At 41.5% G+C, this 15434-nt stretch overlaps 1 protein-coding gene and 1 long non-coding RNA gene across 5 annotated transcripts in view; one reads left to right on the plus strand and one right to left on the minus strand.

Moving 5' to 3' along the window:
• Positions 1–5341, minus strand: part of LOC128348303 (uncharacterized) — a 28517-nt gene extending 23176 nt beyond the window's left edge. Inside the window, exons 1-2 of the long non-coding RNA XR_008318066.1 lie at positions 5131–5341; positions 3500–3628 (exon numbers count right to left, since the gene is read on the minus strand). This is a non-coding gene — a long non-coding RNA (uncharacterized LOC128348303). The remainder of the gene's footprint in view (positions 1–3499; positions 3629–5130) is intronic.
• A 266-nt stretch (positions 5342–5607) lies between these two features.
• Positions 5608–15434, plus strand: part of CSNK1D (casein kinase 1 delta) — a 37699-nt gene continuing 27872 nt past the window's right edge. For 3 of the 4 annotated variants that reach the window (XM_053304147.1, XM_053304146.1, XM_053304145.1), the window contains exons 1-2: positions 5608–5740; positions 13398–13508. In XM_053304147.1, the coding sequence (XP_053160122.1) occupies positions 5665–5740; positions 13398–13508 (187 nt within the window). In that variant the 5' untranslated portion in view covers positions 5608–5664. Of the gene's footprint in view, positions 5741–13397; positions 13509–15434 lie in introns of those variants that run through there. The other variant, XM_053304148.1, reaches the window with a different exon arrangement.

Here is a 15434-nt window from a genome sequence, read left to right on the forward strand (position 1 = left end):
ATTACATGGAAGTAAGGACTGATCCAAACATATGAGCAATTCTGTATGGCAGTTTTCCAGAGTTCACAAAACCTGGGTAAGAGAGGTGGAATAAAAATAGATAAAAGAAAGGTATTATATAAAAAGGGGAAATACCATAGGGTAGGTTTGGGGAGAAAGGAAGCAGAGGAAGGAGAACTACTAGTTGATTGGAGAGAAGGGTTTTAGCCTAGTCTAATTTCTGACATGCTGCTCTTCTGTGTGCTGAGCCTCCCCCCACACCCGACCCCCCTGGACAGAATTCAAATATTCAATCCCCATTTGCAGTCCGAAGTAGTTGATTTCATTATAGGAACATAGGAAGCTGCCTTATACCAAGTCAGACTATTGGTCCATCTAGTTCAGTATTGTCTACAATGACTGGCAGCAGCTCTCAGAGTTTCAGGCAGAGTCTTTCCCATCCCTACCAGCACATGCCAGAGACTGAACTTGGGACCTTCTGCTTACAAATGAAATGCTCTATCACTGAGCTACTGTCCCATTATAACTTCAGTGTGTTTGAATGGTAAGGAGAGAATGGAAAACAAGATATATTTTTGTCCCCCTCTTTATATATAAAAAAAGGCTAGAGCTTAGATTTGCCTAATTAAGTTTACTGGCAAATAGATTCACGACATGCAAAGGGAAGTACTACTTCACACAATAGATGCTCATGAAAGTGCTAACAATGGCACTTAGATATATTTTTTGGATTAGACAAATTAATGGATTGGCCTATAGCTGTTACCCATGATAGTTAAACTGAACCTCTGTGTTCAGAAACTCTATACCTATGAGTACCAGTTGCTAGGGTAAAATGGTCATAATCAGTGTTGGAAACGGAATGCTAGATGAAACTCTGGCCTAATGGGGCAAGGCAATTCCTATGGTTGGGTTTTAATACCTGATCTCTCTCATGAGATGCACATCTCAGCCATCTGAGTTTATTTTCCATAAACCGATTAATTCCAGGGTAGTAATTTGCACCACTATAGCCACCTAATGGCTCAGCAGGGAAATGACTTGACTAGCAAGCCAGAGGTTGCCGCTTTGAATCCCCACTGGCATGTTTCCCAGACTATGGGAAACACCTATATCAGGCAGCAACAATATAAGAAGATGCTAAAAGGCATAATCTCATACTGTGTGGGAGATAGCAATGCTAAACCCCTCCTGTATTCTACCAAAGACAATCACAGGGCTCTGTAGTCGCCAGGAGTCGGCACCGACTTGACAGCACACTTAATTTGCACCATGGACATTGTAAGGTATTGAATGTATTTAGTTTCAAGGTGACTGCAAATGCTCAGTAAATAGTTGTGTAATACTGGCCCCAAGTGGTCACTAGTGGATACTGTATTTGTTATTAGCTTCTTTGTGTTAAAGCATTCAAAAAATCCAACCAACCAACCAGCATTTGAAAAACAGGTTATGTAAACGGTATCTAAGGGTCACATGGAAGCAAACGTTCCAGTAGTAGTCTGCTGAATTATAACCAATCATTATACAACTCAAAGTTGTCTGTTAGCATATGATTCCAGTATGTATATTATTAAAAGATTGAGTGAATAATTTTATTTATTCAGTTTTTATACCGCCTTTCATAATGCATCTCAAGGTGGCTTACAGAAGTTAAAATACCAAAAAAATTCCATCAAAGTTGCTTCGAAAACCTTAAAATCAGTGAAACCATAAAACAGCAAAAAAAAAAAAAAAAAATTAAAGAGAAACAAACAGGAAATCTGAGGTACCTGGCAACCCCTAAGGGGTAAAAGCCTGAACAAATAAAAGGGTCTTAAGTTGGTTTTTTTTTTTTAAAAAGCCAGAGATTGAATAATCACAATTAGTTTATCTCACACAAAACTATGGGTTGCATTCAAACCCAGCCTTCTTGTGCAAGATGGGGTGTGCAGTTTTCAATTCTCCCTTCCACCTCTTCAAAATCTGCTCCAACAGGAACAGATTCTCAAAAAATACAGAGGACTGCAGAAATAAGGGGGAACTGGTTAATATTCCCTTGTCCCTTGTGTGAACATTAGGGCAAAAAGCAGTGTTTGGACACAACCCAAAGGGTGTAAATTATTCAATGTCAAAGTTGATTCTTCTAATGTTTACTTATGAAATATATTATTCTCTTATTTCCAAAGGAGGAACAAAAGATAGGATTTATTTGCAACATGGTACTGGTATACTTGAATAGATATCTGCATTGTGTATATACTTAAAGTGCCAAACCAAGTCCAGGCTCCACAAAATGGTAGCTTCACATGATCTTTGCACTATTTACCCTCCCTACAAAAAGAGATTGAGTTAATACTTCATAATGCTTATCATGTCCGGAAATAATGCTACATGTCAATCATCAATATGTATATAACTTCACATACAGATGAGCTGAGCTATACCTACACACAAAACTGAAGTAAAACATTGCCTCTTAATATGAAAACCTACTATGGCTTGTCTGTCTATGACCAGGCAAAAGCAATATAAAGAACAAATTAAGTATTGTAAATTCATCATTGCAATAAGCAATAGCTAGTGTATGGAAATTGTAGTTTTGTTCTGATTGTACATAAGATCCTTTTTTTATATATACTATGAGCCAATATAGATTTGTCCAAAAAAAAAAAAAAGTCATGCCAGACTAATCCTGCCTTGCTTCTTTTATATATATATATATATATAAACAAGAATTACAGTAGTGGTTTAGTAGATCATGGGAATGATGTGGGCATAGTATATATTGATTGATCAGTAAAGTATTTGCGTCTTCCATGATATTCTTGCTGACAAGATGGTAAAATGTGAGCTAGATAATACTCCTGTTTAACAACTGTACCCAGAAGGTGCACATTAATGGCTTCATGTCAACTTGTAGGGAGATCGCTCACTCCTTAGAAAATAGAATAAAGATTCAAAGTGATCTTGACAAGCTCAAAAACTGGCCAAAACCAACAAGATGACAAAATAAGAGAGACAACAAGAGACAAATATAAACTCGTGTATTTAGGTAAGAAAAAACAAATGTACAAGTATAGGATGGGTGGACCTGGCTTGTACATGGGGAAAGGATATAGAAGGGTCAATGGTTCATAAGTTGAACACATGTCTGCAGTGTGATGCATCTGTTAAAAGAGGGAATGCAGTTTGGGGGTGCATTAACAGAAGCATAGTGTTCAGATCATGAGGAAATAGTTGCACTTTATTCTGTTCAATCAGACCTCACGTGGAATGACCAAATACCGTGAGGAATAGCTAAAGGAGCGGGGTATGTTTAGCTTGAGTAGGGAAGATTCAAGGAATATGATGGCTGTCTTCAAATATCTGAAGGATTGTAGCAGGAGCAGGCTTTATCTTTGTAGCTCCTGAGGGCAGGACTAGAACTAATCTGCTTGAAATCACAAGGAAGCAGATTCAGGCTAGGCATTAGGAAGGAATTTACTAACTGTAACAACTGTTTGACAGTCAGTCTGTCTACCTTGTGCAGTGGTACAATTTCTTTCTCTAGAAGTTTTCAAACAGAGGGTGGACACAGTCTGTCAGGGATGCTGTAGCAGTTCCATGCAGTGACTAAGATCTCCCAACATTCATTCCAACTCTAAAGTTTCTATAATTAAATTGAAATTATTTTTTAGGTTAAACTGTACACCCATTTTTGACATTTGAATATTATAGTTAATTGATATTACTCAATATAGACATGAGCTATATATACTGTGAAATAGCAGTTCTTAAAGGATCTCAAAACTGAGACAACTTAAAAGACTGTCTCCTAGCACATGACCTATTAGGTCAGCCGAAGGCCATAGCTGACCTAAGTGAAAGGGCAGGATCTGAGGAGCATTCTGTGTCCCACCATCAACTGAGGTGTGGTTGGTGGGACTCATGAAACAGCCTTGTGTCCAGATTGTGGAACTCCCTACCCTGGGAAATACAATTTGTCCTCTCCCTTGTTGATAATCAGCTACCAGCTGAATTCTTGTTGTTCTGGCAGGCCTTTGATCTGACCAGTGTTCTGATGTATTATGCCTGGTATTATCTCACCACAACTGGTTTTCATTGCTGATATTTCCTGTCTTGGGCATTTAAACTGAAACTGAAAGGAAGGCTATAGATATCTTAAATGCCCAGTAAATTTGGTAGCATAAGAACAATATTTTTACTGAGAGGCCTATAAATATTCTTATGAAGTATCCTTTGCCTAATTCTAGATGGTACATAGGAAGCTTTTAGGGATATAATGGAGTTAGCAAATCCTTGTTGACTTCTCTCTTTACAATGTTTAAGTAACATTGAGCTTGATACATTCTTTATCTATCTTGGCTACTAGTTGTGGTTATGTCACCTTAATTCTCTAATTACATATCTATAACTGAGTTATAAAATATATATTCAAATGATTAGCTTGTTCCATTTTCTGGGAGCAGCACAGCTGATTTTTGAAAGTAAAAATCTAATAAATCTGAACCTATATTAATGTACCATTAATAATCCCCTCCTCTCCTTATACTAATTTACTGGAATTTGGATTATGCCCAAACAATTTTAAAGTCAGATTCAACTATCAGGATGGGACTATTTTGCTAGCACCAAATCTGATTGTCAGACATGTGCCAATGGGAAGCCTCTTAACCAGGCCTGCTCAACTTAGGGCCTGCCACCAGCTGTTTTTGGACTACAGTTGCAAAAATCCCCAGCCACAGTGGACAATAGACGGAAGTTTGGGGCAGTGTACAAATCTGACAAATAAATAAATAGCTAGCCAGGGATTATGGGAGTTGTAGGCCAACATCTTGCCGAAACTGAGCAACCTTGTGTTGCACGGCACACTGTTTTCAGCCACAGGCCCTCTGAAGAGACTGCTTTGATTTGAGGATTGACACTTCTCCCTGGAGGGAAAATGAGACAGTTTTTGTTCTCGCCTATGGTTTCATTTGTTCATTTTTGAACGTCTACCAAATTGAAACAGGTAACTGCTAAAAGAGAAACGGCCCCCTGAGAAACTTTCAAATTAATAGTGCGAGCAGCCACGGAATACGCTCTCGTCACTTTCTCTTTCAATTTACGTTTGTGAGAGAATATTGTAATACTGCTTGCAGGGTTGCATACTCAGGAGAATATAGAAACCTCCCCTATCTCTCTGCTCTACGCAAGGGCTGACGCCCGCCCTCAAACGCAACGGCTGAACCTTGCCTCCCGCTCCAAAGCTTGCTGAAAGATCTCTGCCCGGCGCCTTCTTCCCTCCACCACCCGGGCCGGCTCCCGTCCTGTCGCTGAGCGCTCGCGACAGTCGTCCCGTGGTTGTCATGGAGACCGGGCTCCTCTGGGCCTCACAATCTCGCCATACCGCCCTACTCCTGCCCCTTAACCCAGCTTCCCGTCGATGATCCTCCTCCGCCTCAGGCTCCGCCCGCTGTTGCCAAGGAAGTGAGGTCACATAATATGGCGGCTCGGACTTAGCTGCGCTGGGGGAGGATCCGGGTTTCGGGGAATCGGCGTCCATCCTCCCCACCCGGGCTGTGTTGTCGCCCCTGAGCCCCTCCGGCGTCGAGAGGCCGGGCTGAGGGCCGCGATGGTAGCAGGAGTTCCCGTGCTCTGAGTCTGGGTCCTCGCAACCGGGTTGGGTCCAACCGAGCCGCCTCGATGGAGCTGCGAGTCGGGAACCGGTACCGGCTTGGCCGGAAGATCGGGAGTGGCTCCTTCGGGGACATTTACCTCGGTGAGGAGGCGCTGCTGTGGCACAAACCGGGCGGGCGCGGGAGCCCAGGGCGGCGCCGGCGCCGGGGGCTCCTGGAGGAAAGGGGGTACTTCTCTGGGGGAGGAGAGGTGGTGGGCAGCCTCCTGCCTCGGTGTCCTCCTGGGCCTCTCGGGCGGGTTGGCTCTGTTGCTTGCGAGGTGACGGAGGAACGCCGAAGAGCCGCAGCAGCGCCGTCATGGGCAGAAACAGCCGCCGCTCTCTGCTCGGCCAGCTCGGTTATAATCCTGTTTATTCCGAAGTCAGACCCGTTCATTTTAGTGGGACGTACTTCCAAGTAAATGCTTGTTGGATCCGTCTTAATTCTCAGTGGGCAAGTGAAGTCTGGGGGCCAGGGTGGCGCCCAGTAACTTGCCTTGTGACCTTGGACTTTCTGCCTCTTCTCTCCCCGCCGCTCTCGGCTGCCCAGCTGGGGTGGGAAGTCTTGCCTGTAACTTGCTATTGAGCCGAACGGTTCTGACAACGAAATCTGAGTCTCTGGAGCATAACCAGCTGTTCAGGGGCAAAAAACAACAACCGGAAAAAGGTCGGATTGAGCTGTGTTTGCTGTGAGGCGTCCAGGAAGTAGTCTAGTTCTAAAGAGACAGCTGTTTAGCTATGATTCTTTCTGGCTCCTTGTGTTGCTTGTTATGCCCACAGTGATCAGTCTCCCTTAAAAGGCAAATTGTAGCTTGGAAAGGTGCACCTTTTTGTGTTACTTTCTGCAAGAAAATGGTGCCTGCTTATTTTCATATTAGCCACCTAGTTTTGATTACTATAAATTGTGACTCTAAGCCAGAGGCCTACTAGCTTACATCTTTGGTAATGAATCTTTAATAGACCCTAAGGGATGATGTGGATTTTCTCTTGCATTTTTTGTGTTGTAAGCTAGTCTGGGTGTCTCCTTTCAAATTGATAGGCTTTATGCAAGGGTAAGCCAGAAAAATATCTGATGGTTGAAACGGATGCTGGCAAATAGTTCAGGGTTCAGTCCTGCAAAGGTTTGTGGCTGTGCATTGCACTATGCATTGAGTGGCTGTAATGGGATTGCTGACTATGCATACTGCTGCGCGAAGGTGTAAGTCAATCCGCATCTGTGTTTCTGTTTAAAAATACACTAATATATGCATGTCAGTAGTAGTGAGTCCATCTGTGAAGTCGCTTAACTCTTAAGATTAAAATATCCTGCCTTGCAGGTTGCCCTATTTCATTGTGATCTTTTGTATTAGAATGCTTATCAATTATTACATTGCATATGTACTTAGCTGTGGGTTAGAATGACTACCTTATCCAGATTCAGAAGACTTGATCAGAATACTGTGAAAATATAGTGTCCCTAGAATCCATTCTGGGTGCTAGAATCCATTCTGGGTGGAGTCTTTGGTGCTGGTTGTGACCTATAAACCCTAAACCACTTTAGAATTGCTTTAAGAGATTTCTCTTACTCTATCCCACACTCCATTATTATTCATTTATGAGGTAGTACTTCTAGAGCTATATATAAGCGCCCCTCCACACACAAAGAATTGTCACTCTTTTTTGTTGCAGCTCCACCTATTGGAGCAGGAGTTAAAGCTGTTGTGCAGGTTGGGAAAGGTAGTATGACAACCAAGAGAAGTTTTATTAGTCTTGTTCCTATTAAAATCGGCCATCTGGCTGACAAGTCTCAGACAGAAGCTTAACTTCTAGTTTATTTAAGGGATAGCTGCTTCTTTTGACTCTTTTCTGTTATGCTACATACACCTTCACTCTTGAACATATGTGTGAAGATGGTTTAGCAATGTTAGAATAGGGTGTGTGTGTGTGTGTGTGTGTGTGTGTGTGTGTGTGTGTGTATTTGAATGAATAAAAGTAACACCACTTGGTCACACATAAGTTATAAATTACTTAATATGAAGAATTAGACCAGTTTGCAATTTTGACACTTGTGAAGCTACACAGAATAGCACAAAACATAGCTCTGAAGATATCTAAATGTTTTAACCATTGCACTACTTTAAGAAAAATCATCCAAAGTTGGAAATGTGGCATTCTCCTAACATGAGTCTTTAGTGCTTGTAGGGTGTGTAAACTTGATACTGGAGTGTTTAACAGTTGTTGATTCAGAGAATATTTGCAGGTTGAAATTTTCATGAGATTGCCCACGAGTTCCACTTGCATTTGCAGGTATTCTGACCTCCTTCCCTTTTTGCATACTTCCAAACTGTAGAACGAAGTGCTAAAATATCAGAGATCTTTTTCTCCAGTAAAAATAATAGTCTGACATTGACTTTTTACCTCCCTTGGTCATCTTGGGGCTACTTTCTGCTTCTTTAAAACAACTTTGTTTCATTAATATAATTAAAGCTTTTCCTCTTTGTTACTGCAAAGTAAGAAATTTGGTATCCTAAATGGTTAACACTTTCTAAAGGAGCTATTAATAAGTTCATTATAAATGAGTTTCATTGGCTGACATTCAGACTAAATGACTCGTGAGTAGTCCCGTTGACATTGGGACAGGTTATGATTAAGTGATCCCATTAATTTCAGTGGGACTATTCATAAGTAACTTAGCCTGGGGGAAGCCATTTACCGGGGGGGGGGGATTAGAAACTCTTTAATCTTAGGAAGCTTTTGTCACCTCTTTTAAAAAAAAAAAAGAATCTTGCATTCATATGATAGTACATGTTCTAGCCTCATATATTTAAAAGATTTATGCCCTATCTTTTCATCAGGTTAAGCCATCTAATGATGCAGCAGGGAAGCAACCTGCCTAGAGAGCAGGAGGCTGTTGGTTCGAGTCCCCGCTGGTGTGTTTCCCAGAATATGGGAAACTCCTATATCAGGCAGCAGCAATATAGGAAGATGCTGAAAGGCATCATCTCATACTGTGTGGGAGGAGGCAATGGTAAACCCATCCTGTATTCTACCAAGAAAACCCCATGGCTCTGTGGTCACCAGAAGTCGACACTGACTCAACAGCACAACCTTTCCTTTTCCTTTCCTTTCCATTGGGTTACAAACACTGGCAAACACTATGGCTTGAATCCAAAGACAGCTTCTTCCACTCACAGAAGAGCTGTTTCTGATTTAATGGAAGAGCTTTTATGAGGAGAAGTTATCCCAAATCCAGAGGAATGTTTTCTGTTTGTACAAGCTCTTTTCGGGACCTTTTTATGGCCTGCTAGAACTTATTATAACCTGTTTTGTTTTTTTTAGTTCACTGACTTTTCTTGTATTATAACACAACCCTTGATGCTCTATGGCAGGGGAAGACAACCTTGGTTCTTCCACTGTTGAACTGCAACCCCAGCCACAATTTATTGTAGCTGGGGATGATGTAAATTATAGTTCAAAAGCAGCAGAAGAGCCAAGATTGCCTACCCCTGTTCTGTGGCATTGTTCTGGGAAAACAATGCCATAGAACAACTCTAGCACTTGTGCAAGAGTTGACAACATTCATACATTTTGCCCCTTCTGCTCAAGTTTCTTTTGGATCCAAATCTAAGGTTGCAATCCTATAATACAGTTACTGGGAATAAGCCTAGTTGAACACAGTGAGATTACTTCTGAGTTAAATATAGGATTGCCCTGTAAGTTATAGAATAAGCTTCTTGCTCTGCTAGAACTTCTGCATCAAATCAAAAGTCGGCCCTGGGATCCTTCTGTTGAAATCTTGAATTTGTTAAGTATACAACTGTAGCTTGTCCTGTCAATGCCCAACTGCTGCATCAGCTGGCATAAGACTATGTACATGTTTATCTTAGTACACTTCTGTAGATCAGCTGACCTTGGTTACTTAGTTTGAGGAGAGGGATGAGTTCTTCCAGAAAATTAATTGCAAAGTTCTGGCTCTAAAAATGAAAATTGTAGCCTTTTCCCAGCAGAAATGCTTCTGCTGGTGAAGATTTGATAGGACTATCTTGAAGCTTGTATTCAAATGGGTAGCATTTAGAACAGAGTTCTTCTCATGGAAAGTGTGTCTGCCTGGTGTCTGGGAATCACTCTCACCACATCACATGCTGTTGCTGAGGGATCCCTCAAGGAGCTTGGGGCTGCAGTGATGAAGAAGGGGTGGGGGAAATGGCTTGTGGTGTTGTGCGAGTGCTGCTTGGGATGTTACCTGATGTCTGACAGAACACATTGGAAAGCTATTGCTGTTTGTTTTGTTAATTCTCAGTATTTTCAAGCTAGAGTAATCCCTAGTCTTTACCTAAACCTGTACAGTAATCCAATTTTTGGATGGTATCGACACATGGAAAACATTAATCTAGAAGTAACTTTTACCATTTTCTGGTAAGGTGTTGATATCTTACTGCTACTGTTAAAAAAAACCCTGTGAATCTCATGATACACCAACATTATGCATTAATTTCAAAAGGTAGCCAACAGTATCATTTAAACATGGAAAACTTGATTCTGCTATTTCTGGTACTTGCCACCAAACTACCTCTGTGTTTCCCAAAACTTGACCTCTAGCCAACTTGTGTTGTTACTGGGTTTTTAAAAAATATATGTAATTATGAAAAGCTGCCCAGTCACTAGAAACCTTTGTTGGCAGAAAATAATGCTTACCTAAGAGGGGTTTTCTTTCTTTGCTATACCCAATTGTGTACAGTTGCAGTTGCTCCTTTATTAAATGAATAAAGAATCCACTATTTACGTCCTGTGGTTTTCTTTGGTGGACTTAATATTTTATGTGCCATATCGCAGAGATTTGGGTTAAAATTGCTGATCTTTTAAACAACCAGCCCCTTTCTTCCTGTCCTGTGTAGCTATGTTTATGTACAAGACTGATGTTTTTGTGTTTGTATATTATATATTTTAAATCCAATTTGTTTTCATATTTTTAGCTTAATACTTTTAACTGTCATTTTTATTATATGTGTTTTAACTTTTGTAAACCGCCTTAGGGTTGTTTTTAATGAAAGGCAGTATATGAATTTAACAATAAATAAATAAAAAAAATATGGAGAGTGCCAAAACCTACTCCGTTACAAATACACACCCCGGATGACAATCCTTGTATATTTAAAGAACGCTGGAACCAAATTTATGACTCCAACTCCATTCCCTTTGGGGTGAAATATGGTTTAAAGTCCCTTACTTATCTTGATCAGCCCCATGTGCAGTGGCTTAAGCAAGAGTAGTTTATCTATAGTTAAACATTGAGATTACCTCTGAGAGCCTCCCAAAGAATATCATGCTGATGGAGAGACGCAGATGAGCCAAGGGAGCCATAGCCTCATGCACTCACTCTCCTCTTGCATGCAAGAGAAGAAAAATGAACACTTCATAATTTGCTTTGAGATCAAACCATAGTTCTGCATTACCTATAAACTCAGTACTGCCACTGCAGTTTAACTGACTAGAGTTAGAACAAGCCAGGATAGCAAACCTTAATCCTACATTGATTGACTTGTTCTGACTGTGACCAATTAACATATGACAGTTTCTGGAATTTGTATCTAACATGAAACTGTGGCTGGTTCCTAAAATGAATGCAGAAGTTCTTCTTTTCCTCCTCCTGTGAGTGATGTCATCTTAAGAGGTGACTCTGCTGAATCAAGGCCTGAATGTAAGGCAGACAGTTCATATTTCCTATATTGGTGCCTGGGTGCACTAATGGGTTGGATGAGGGTGAACAACTTGAGACTCAATCCAGACAAGACAGAAGTACAGCTGGTCGGTGGTTCCTCTGCCCAGGTGAATGATGGTCAGCCTGTTCTAGATGGGGTTGCACTCCCCCTGAAGGACCAGGTTCGCAGTTTGGGGGTGCTTATCGATCCAGCACTGTCACTAGAGGCTCAAGTGGCCTCTCTGGCTTGGAGCGCCTTTTATCAGCTTCGGCTGATATGACAACTGTGACCTTACCTGGACAGAGATAGCTTGACCACAGTTATTTGTGCTCTCATAACCTCTCACTTGGATTACTGCAATGCATTGTATGTGGGGCTGCCTTTGAAAACGGTCCGGAAACTGCAACTAGTACAAAATAGGGCTACAAGATGATTAACTGGGACTGGACTGAGCATATTACGTCAGTGCTTCGTCAGCTGCACTGGCTCCTAGTCTGTTTCCAGGCCCAATTCAAAGTGCTGGTTTTAACCTTTAAAGCCCTAAATGGCTTAAGACCTGGTTTCCCAAGAGAGCACCTTGCCCCTTATGTCCCAACCCAGACCTTAAGATCTTCGTCAAAGGCCCTTCTCCGAGTGCCCCGCCAAAAGAGGTGAGGTGGGTGGCTACTAGGAAGAGAGCCTTTTCGGTGATTGCACCTTGTTTATGGAATCACCTCCCCAGTGAAGTTTGCCCGGACACACACACAGAAAGCCGGGTCATCTCGTAAGCCTCCTGGAGAGTAGGCTAAAAATAATATACCATTGGGTGGATCTCAAGCTGCTGCTCTTTGGAACCTCGCCATTGTGTTTTCTTGCAAATCAATCCACGACAAGCCTCACTGCATCAAAGCTTTTTGCTCAAGTGGAAGCATAATTCTGAAGCTTTCAGCTATCCTTGTTTTTCAGCAGCTTCAGGTTTCTATCACGGGAACCTTAACAGTCAAATACTTAGGCCAGGATCCAAAGAGTTGTCAAACTAGTTCTTTGGACCCAGGGGGGCTTTAGACTTGTTTTTCTTAAAGCACAAGCTCCTCATGTAGCATGGCAAACTGCTTATGAAACAGAGGGGAGTTACAAGACGAGGGTTTGAGATGGCATATGAATCTGTTGTTCAAAGTATCCCAAATTCTGCTGGTTAAGCCTAAGCACTTATTTGGATCTTGACTTAAATAGTTAAATTAAAAACCAAAACAGTTAATTTTAATATCTGTGGTTCAAGAATACATCTTAGAAACCTGGTATTTTAAAATATCTTATAAGGCTATAATAGTGTTTAACTTATGCTCTTCATGGACACATTTAAAATGTCAGTTACGAAATGTTGTCATTTATTATATTAATAGCAACTTTATTTGTTGGCCACCCCATAACAGTTGTTCTCTGGGTTGCTCACAAAGCTCTATTAAGCCATGTATAGCTCTGTAAGAAAAGTAGATCGTTTTCTTAACTTGTTCAGATAGATAGATAGATTTTTAAAAGTTGAATTTATTTGACTTTACTGCTCTAAACAAAACTAAAAATCATTAATCCAGTCAAATTGTACAACAAATTCCAGATAAGATGCTACACTGAAAAGCATATAGTACAAAATATACAGGCAAGGTATACTAAAACAAATAAAGTACAAAAAGGAATAATAAACTTAATTCATTAGTTTTGGCTCAAACCAGAAAAAGTTTCAACAATTTCATTTTTTATCTGTATACTTGACACTTTCAGTAACCACTGCAGATTGACTGATCAGTCTTGTGTCTGTTCTCAAGCTGTAAGGCTCACTCTAGGTCAGGCATCCCCAAACTGCGGCCCTCCAGATGTTGCTGAACTACAATTCCCATCACCCCCAGCTACAATGTATTGTGGCTGGGATGATGGGAATTGTAGTTCAGCAACATCTGGAGGGCTGCAGTTTGGGGATGCCTGCTCTAGGTCCTATGAAGTATATGATGCAACCAATTTGATGTTGCATTCTAGGCTAGTTAAGCTACTGGCCAGACCAATTATTTGATCTGTATTGAATTTTGACTAAGTTCTATTCTTTCTTTTAGGAACTGACATTGCTGCTGGAGAAGAGGTTGCCATCAAATTGGAATGTGTGAAAACCAAACATCCTCAACTCCACATAGAGAGCAAAATTTACAAAATGATGCAAGGTGGAGGTAAGCATCTTTGCTGATCAATTGTATAGAGCATTAATGTCCCAGTTCTAGATTGAGGAAGGAAGATTGTACAGGAAATTGGTTTGAGTGATGGTGTAGTTGCTTTCTTTACGTCAAATTAGGGAGTTGCTGTGAAATACTTCCAACTTGCAAAATGCATTACCTCATGATATCCTTTGTGTGGTTACTTGAACTAAGTTTGAAGGAGTTCCGTAGGTCATACTCTTAAGTAAGGGTGGATAGGATAGCAGCCTTAGACTTTGTTCTCAGTAGCACTGTAAAGTAGGTTACTCTCTGGGTTCTTTACCCATGGGATTTTGAGGCTAAGAAATGATTGTTTGACTTGAGACACTCTGTGAAACCATGGCTGTCATGGAATCTGAATGAGATTCAGGCGCAACACTACTAGCTATACCACACTGGCTATTTGTACAGCCCACCAGAGAAAAGCTGCACTCCTCTGGCCTGAGAATGCTGCCCAGTCTTCACCTAAGTTGGCTGTCCTTGGTATCAGGGGACTTAACTAATCATATATTGCTCTGTTGTCCCATATTACAACTTGTAGCTATCTGTCTGGTCAATACTTCATGCAGACCCAATTGCTGGTATTTTTTCCTTGGTATGGGGAGGGCATCCTAACGTGACAGGTTATCAAGCTCTGCATGCTCCGAGACAGGACCAATCAAAATTCAGGTCGATCATATGTATCCAGACAGCTGTCACTCATCCCCAGTTCCAGTCCTGTCTCGCTCCGCAGACAGAGCTTGAGTATTGCTGTGAGGAAAAATTTCACAGCCTTTCTCCTTTTTTATTTTAATAGTTGAATCTGAGAAACTGTACAGCTCCTAGTATTAAAAACAAAGAGCTGTGGACTTACGAGTTCTTCAGTGTTACAGGAAACAACATTATAGTTTTTGGCTGCATAGATATGGTATGTTTTCTTGAAACAGTTTGCTATTGATTTTAGTCCTAGGTTGACATTCTTAAAACAAGACTGGACAAACACCTTTACTTAAGTCACAGTCCTTCATTAAGAAATCCCACAGGCAAGGTATCACTCAGTCTTGTGAATTTTTTAAAGAAGCTTCTTAGTTTGGGCCTGTAAGGGTTTTTTGCCGTGACTCCAAACCTCTTTTTTTATGGTCTAGAAAGCACAAGATTCATTAGCTTTGGGTTTGTCGAGTCTAGGGCTGTGCATGTCTTAATTGATATCAGCTATGTGACTGCCTGATCTTGCAAGCCCTGTATAATTTGCTGCTCAACTGAGGTGTGAGTTTGCCCAGGGAGCACACCTGAGTGATTCTGTGCCTGTCCCAAGTCAAGGCACATGTGCACTCTGAAGAGTCACCTTTGCAGCCCTACATTGTGTGTAGCAGCGGCATATACAAGCTTATTTCTAGCCTTGCATTGCTGCTAGATCTTGAAATTAGAAGGGAGAGAACTCCAAGCTGTGCGTGTTGTCCTATCTCGGTACTGCTCTTCGCTGCTTAGCACTGAACCACCTGCAAGAGCTGGGTTTTCTTCTAGCCTTGAAGATCCAGTAGGCTTCTAGCAGGATGGTTATGCAGCGTCATGGTGACATGGTAGGGAAGGGGCAACTTTGCTTGAGGCAAGCCATAGCCAAGTCTGTACCAAAACGTATGGAGCGCACACAGTTCTGCACCCGTAGTAAATAGTATAGACTGAAGACAAACACGTACAAATATGCCACGGCATCATTTTGGAATGTTAAGCATGCAGATGCCGGTGTTGCACTCATAGCGCCTAAACTCTGGCTCACATCCTGACTGATGAAACATGTCCATTAGTAGGGTCTGTGGGGACACAACAGGAGCCCTCGCAGAGCTCCTCCATCCTCTCTTGTTGACCCACCCTCAGGAAGTGCTCTGTAGGAGCGGAAACACGTTACCGAGAGTCAGCAACGTG

Source organism: Hemicordylus capensis, chromosome 2 (genome assembly GCF_027244095.1).
Source record: "Hemicordylus capensis ecotype Gifberg chromosome 2, rHemCap1.1.pri, whole genome shotgun sequence".
Lineage (NCBI taxonomy): Eukaryota > Metazoa > Chordata > Lepidosauria > Squamata > Cordylidae > Hemicordylus > Hemicordylus capensis.